At 47.7% G+C, this 6,558-nt stretch overlaps 1 protein-coding gene across 1 annotated transcript; it reads left to right on the forward strand.

The window, feature by feature from the left end:
- The first annotated feature begins 1,245 nt into the window (after positions 1-1,245).
- LOC122380385 (C-type lectin domain family 17, member A-like) lies at positions 1,246-4,940 on the forward strand. The gene is made up of 2 exons (XM_043363504.1): positions 1,246-1,376; positions 4,027-4,940. The coding sequence occupies exon 2, from the start codon at positions 4,034-4,036 to the stop codon at positions 4,697-4,699; it is 666 nt and encodes a 221-aa protein (XP_043219439.1). The 5' UTR covers positions 1,246-1,376; positions 4,027-4,033; the 3' UTR covers positions 4,700-4,940.
- Positions 4,941-6,558: the final 1,618 nt, after the last annotated feature.

Below are 6,558 nucleotides of genomic sequence, written 5' to 3' on the forward strand. Positions count from 1 at the left end.
GCCATGAAGTATAGGAACATAGGCATGTTTTACTCTTTTACAGAGGATGATTTCATTGAGGAATCTAATGGCTATCTCTGATTTTGTACAGATCAGTAAAATATTCAGGGTTTTGTGTTTGTTTAAATTTTCAAATAAACAGACGACAACAAACTTCACGAACAAATCTGTTCGCGAACAAGTGATGTCATCGGCCAACTTTTGCTAAACAAACAACGAACAGTTCGTGAACGTTCATGAACTGTTCGCGAACACGGCAAAGAGGGGGTAGATAAGACCCTCTCTTAAGCCCTTTCGCTCCTAATTGAGATAGTAGTAACCTCGCGGAAAAAGCGAGCGCGTGCGTCATTACGAGGCACAGCGACTGGTATCCGATTTTAAGGTCTTCGACCAACCGGTGAACCCTGAGGTCAGGTCAAGTGTCATAGAGTAGGGGTTTGTTTTGGTAAATAACTTCGCCACAAATGGGGCAGAGCCGCGAATATGGCACCATCGTGCTCGCCTTGGCCAGATGAGTCGAATGATATACTTTTTGCTTGGGTTAGGTCACCTTAGGACGTTAACCTCAGGTCAAGGTCAGGACTCAGGTCAAAACAACTCGGGTCACAAGCCGCTTGGATGATGTCATGTTGCACATCATTCGATGTGGCGGTTCTTTCTGAGTAAATTGATGGATCAACCGACTCACTAGCTCAATTTGATCGGGAGTTAGTTTTCTGAATTCTCGAATATTTTTGGAAAAGCTGGGATCATAAGACAGGTGGCATCTTTTAACTTGGTAATACCTACCTACCAACTAAGAAGCCATTTTCATTTACCTACTGATCATTGATAAGGGGCAAAGGCGATTTTCATTTGAAACTGTTGACATCTCAGGGACGAATAGACGTAGCAAAACACAAAGAAACGTAACGGCTGCATCCCCTTACAACCACAGAATAGGTATATATTTATTTCATGGCCTAGAAATGCACGCGCTGATGGCGCACCCCTGGACCATAGGCGGCGGAACGGGGAGGGCACCGGGGCACCGTGCCCTCCTTTGATTTTGGCATTTTAACATTAGCCCTATGGGCGTTGCATGGAAAGAATGGGACCAAAAGTCGGCAGTGCCCCCCCCCCCCCTTATTTGAAGGTGTTCCGCCGCTACTGCCCTGGGGCTGGACCAATCAAATCACTCCCAAATTTTAATACAGAGGTCGCTTCAACCCACAGATTCGACATGGCAAATTTCACGCCGATAAGCGGCGACGTTCCGGCGCATTGAGACACATGAGGCATGACAGTCGGACGGACAACTTATAAATCATAATTCCAGCGCCGTGTGGATGGGCTGCACCCAGCCAGTGCAGCCGCGTCCATAGCCAGTCGTCAAGGTAACCGCCGTGTACTGCCCCCCGGGCAGCAGTCGTACACCGTCTGAGTCGGGTGCACTCGACCGTCGACTCGGGCCCGAGCTGCAGCAGTCTGTGCCATCTCAACTCCCTGTGCAGACTTCCGTCCGGGACGGTGGGTATTGATGAAGTGCGACTTGACACAGTACCAGGTGGAGGGATATCAAGGGATATAGGGATATGTATTGCTCTCAGCAGTTGTCAGTGGTCACTGCTGCTGCAACTGACTCGGGGATGGGATTTTTTTTTAGTCACAAACGCTCTCCCTCTCTCTCTCTCTCTCTCTCTCTCTCTCTCTCTCTCTCTCTCTCTCTCTCGCTTATTTCTTTATTTCTTTTTTAGTATTTCATTTTCATTTGTTCATTGATATTTTTATTTTCATTTCAATATTTAAATGTTAAGTTATTAATTTCCTTGCCGGCAAGAGCGGTTATTACACCGATAGAGTTCATTCTGCAGTTTGTTATTGCTGGCCCGTCGCTACCGTTTTTTTTTTTTAGGTTGTCTTGGAAACAGACCACCTAACGAAAAGTATTGTTGAAACGTCCCACTAGCATGGTGCGGTTGGAATAACCGAATCCAAAATAAGTCAACTGGGTTTATCTATCTGCATAGTTGCAAATATTCCACTCCGGATCAAAAACCGCAAACCAATGGGGGGGGGGGGCTGCTTAAACGGCCACCCGTTGTGGTTTTTCTCAGCTATCTAAAAAACGGCCGCGAAGTTTGACTCGCCGTTTTCAATACCTTTCTAGACAGCGCATCTCCTGCAAAAATTAGTTCCAAGGCTGTCTAAGGTCGTGAACCTGAGCAACTAGCAGCCCTGTTCGTCGCTAATAGCGCTATCCGCGAGAGACCATCCAGACAAGATCACTTCTTCCATCTTCCCCGTCCACGGCTGGAAACGGGCAAGCGGCGGTTTGGCTATCGAGCTGCAGCTCTGCTGAACAGCCTGCCACCTCACCTGTCGCAGCTGCCTCCCGCCCGCTTCGCCCGCGCTGTTAAAGCCGCAATCGTGGACGATGAATCAGCACATCGTCGCTGACCAATAGGATAGGGGTGGGTAAAAGCGATGAGGCTGTCCTGAGAGTGTTTTGTCCTAGTTTTGACGTGAGTGAATGTGCAACTGTTTTGAATGATTAGATTAGCAACCGCGGATACGGATTCTGAGCAGTAATCGCCACGCACTTTGTATGTGGATCGCTCTTAAATGTAAATACAAATACAAATACAAATACAAATACAAATGAGTTGTAGAGGTCAAACTGAGTCAAACTTTCGTCCATTTACGGTCTAAAAGCCTGTCCACGGAAAAGAAAATAGTAGAAAATCAGCTTATCAATCTTGAAACTCCAAATCGAACCATGTCTATAAATGCATGGAAAAGAAAAGCTGACTCGATACTTCCAAATTATAAGAATATCAAAATATTTTTAGAGACCAATTTAATGTCCCATATTCACCTGTATCCCGACGTTCGAGAGTGTCAAGTAGCTCAAACGAAAGGATAGTTCAATGTTCTCCGACATTTTTTACGTTCTTTGAAACAATTACCCCAACAAAAAAAAAACACCTAAAAATCACAATTTTGTGTTTCAAGTCTCAAGACATAAATTTTATCATATTTTAGAAACATCGAGTTACGGGGCCGTATTCACGTCGACTTCGTAAGTCGATTTTCTTTCGTAAGTATAATTTGGTATTCACGTCGACACTTAAGTGTCGACGTGAATACCAAATTATACTTACGAAAGAAAATCGACTTACGAAGTCGACGTGAATACGGCCCCGTAACTCGATGTTTCTAAAATATGATAAAATTTATGTCTTGAGACTTGAAACACAAAATTGTGATTTTTAGGTGTTTTTTTTTTTGTTGGGGTAATTGTTTCAAAGAACGTAAAAAATGTCGGAGAACATTGAACTATCCTTTCGTTTGAGCTACTTGACACTCTCGAACGTCGGGATACAGGTGAATATGGGACATTAAATTGGTCTCTAAAAATATTTTGATATTCTTATAATTTGGAAGTATCGAGTCAGCTTTTCTTTTCCATGCATTTATAGACATGGTTCGATTTGGAGTTTCAAGATTGATAAGCTGATTTTCTACGATTTTCTTTTCCGTGAACTGAACCTGAGCTTTTTTCGACCGTAACTCGACGAAAACGGCCTCAGTTTAATCGCTACAACCCATTACCTCAGACAACCTTGGACCTAATTTTTGCAGGAGATGCGCGGCATTGCCGTCCAGAAAGGTATTGAAAACGGTAAGTCAAAGTTCGCAGCCGTTTTTTTTAGATACGAGTACCTGCGAAAAACCACAGGGTCTCTAACAGCTTTTTTACGATAAATTTAGCTAGAAACCTGTCAGAACGACAAAAACGCCTTAGTTGCGTTCAGCTCAACGACGCAAGTTGGCTGACATGCAGCATGACCTTTTCCGTGACCTTGAACTGAGGTCAAATTTTGAAGCTGACCTTTTCATGTCAAGCTATAGGTTTCATTTCATTTAAACTCCCCCCCCCCCAAAAAAAAACTTCACTTACCCTGTATCTATGTTCTCGGTTCAGGCAGCGCGACGAGTGGCGCATCCTGTCATCCGTGCCGCCTGGACCTAACTCCGTTCCAGGTGCGGCATGCCCAGTCTATGGGTGTACCTGCTGTTGCTGCTGCTGGTGACGGCAGTGGCGGTGCCGCCGACCCTGTCGTCGCCAGTACCGGCGGCACGCGTCTGGATGCTCGCCTGGTCCGACCACAAGATGACCGTGCTGGCCTCGGTGCCGGCCTCCTCGAGGACCGAGTGCGGCGTCCGCTGCGCCCGCCGCCAGGGCTGCGCGGCCGCCTCCTTCGACCCAAGCAGCGCGTCTCTGCCGTGTCGCCTGCTGGCCTGCCAGACCGGCTGGGTGCCCCTGGAGGCCAACTGCTACGCGCTGTTCTCCAACATCCTCTCATGGACGGACGCCAGTGTGGCGTGCGTCAACGCCGCCGGGGGTCACCTCGTCTCCATCCACTCCGAGGTGGAGAACCTGTTCGTGGACCTGCTGGCCGACCTGCACGGCGTGCCACGACTTCACCTGGGCCTCATCAACGACGGCAGCGGCCAGCATTGGGTGGACGGGTCTCCGCTCGATTTCACCAAGTGGTCCGCCGGGGAGGGATCCGACGTACCCGGCGCAGAGAATGGCTTCCTGCCGGTGACGGCATCCCTGCTGGCGGCGGAAGGCACTGCCTGGGCCGACAACAGTGCCGGTGACGCCTACCACTTCATGTGCAAGCGGGAGAGGGTGCTGCCGGCCGCCTAAACAGGCTGAACACGCTCCCGCTGCTGCAGAAGAAGGGTGTGCTCATTGCTCGTGGGATGCCGTCCGTGGGGATTTCATGGGAGCGTTTTTTCCCCATAGCAGAAGGGACTGGTGGAAGGAAGAGTTGAAGCATCAAGACACCGTCGAGCAGTGTGTGATGGTTAGATATATCAGGCAGCGACATGAATTGATACTGATAGGTGATTGTGCTGTTTTCAAGTGATCTGAATAATGAGCTATCCAAAGGAAATGAGTCTTATACGAACCGCGCTAGGTCGCACTGGCATGTTCCATGTGCCAGGCGGGCGAGTGAAATCCTTGCGTAACGGCTTCCTATCGCGGTTACCGGAAACATGCAACGCGCTTCTAAAAAAAGCGTCAGGGACTGATTTCTTTTACTCACCATCTTCTTTTAGATCTCAGGTTTTACATAACCCTATTCCTGGCGGGGGGGCCTCAGGAGCCCCCCCCCCCTGAGGTTTTTTGGTTATATCTCCCAAACGCGTTGAGCTAGGAAGCTCAAATTTTCTGACTTTTCCTAAAAGGCTTCTACGCAACATGTCTGAAAAATTTTGAGTTGATCTGACCTCAGGTCAGGTCACCAGAGGCGGTTTGGTGACCCTACCTCAGAAAAGTTTGCAATCACGCCAGAGCTAGAGTTTTTGACCGATCAATTTCTTCTCTTCAGGGTTTAGTTAGGGTACCAGTATGTGCAATTTGTATATCTCGGAATTTTGATATCGGTGACCTAAGGTCAGGTCAATTTCGCGACCTCCCCATTATAAGTCAATGGGGGAAAAATCAACTCCCTGTTTTTACCACTAAAACGGGTCGGAATGGCCCCATATACCATAAATGACTTCATATACGATCAACCTTCACTACCTTGAGGTCTGTTTTGCTGTTGGGCAGCTGTGAGGTCATGTGACGTCATCAAAGGTCACCAAAGGTTTTTGGCCAATAACTCCGTACAGGAACAAGATACAGACGCGTGGATGGTCTCATTGTGTTCAGCTCGTCAAGACGCATCGAATGATATACATGATGACCTCGAGGTCACGTGACCTGAGGTCAACCTTTGACCTTGACCTTTCGAGGTCAACATATATATCATTCGATGCGGATTGACGAGAGGATCACGATGATGCCCTTAGTTTGTTCCTATCTTGACTAATTCGAAAGTTATTCGAGAAAAAACTCTCTCCATATCTAGTGCCGCTATTTTGACTTTTTCGACCCCTGTGACGTCATCTTTGACCTGACCTGAAAATGACCTTCGTAAAAATTGTAGATCTTGGCCGTGCGTATCCGATGCCGTTTACCGCTTGTCGCTATCTTGCTTCGTTCTCGAGATCTCAGGGGGGGGGGCCGAATCGGCCCCCCCCCCGCCAGTTTCTTGTCCCGGCGGAGCCCGCCAGGAATAGGGTTAAGCTCGCAAACAGTGAGGGTTCCTACTGATGTCCATGGTTGGGGCAGCGGTGCTATCTACCATATTCTTAAAGGGACTATCCCACCTTTAACATGGGGTTTGAGTTGAGATAGCCAAGTTTGCGGCGAGGTTCAGAAACCACTATCTATCTAGGTTGCAACCCCCGCGGCCTCTTGGTGTTGAAGAAATTCGTTCCCTTCATTTGAAAATGGGCCTTGTACATTTAGTACAAGGCCCTATCTTCAACATGGAGCGACCGTTAGTGTGACGTCACCTCGTTTAGTCATTCTGGTTTAAATGGGTTTGTTCGTTGAAAAATCGCTTAAAACTTGGTCTGAACTTTGTTGTGGTGCCTACAGAGTAAAAATAATCAGCTTTATGACAGTAATGTGGCCTGGGGAAGGAGGTAATTTTGGGCTGTGACGTCACA

The sequence above is a fragment of the Amphibalanus amphitrite genome, unplaced genomic scaffold (genome assembly GCF_019059575.1).
Source record: "Amphibalanus amphitrite isolate SeventyFive unplaced genomic scaffold, NRLGWU_Aamphi_draft 000097F_arrow, whole genome shotgun sequence".
In the NCBI taxonomy this organism is placed as follows: domain Eukaryota; kingdom Metazoa; phylum Arthropoda; class Thecostraca; order Balanomorpha; family Balanidae; genus Amphibalanus; species Amphibalanus amphitrite.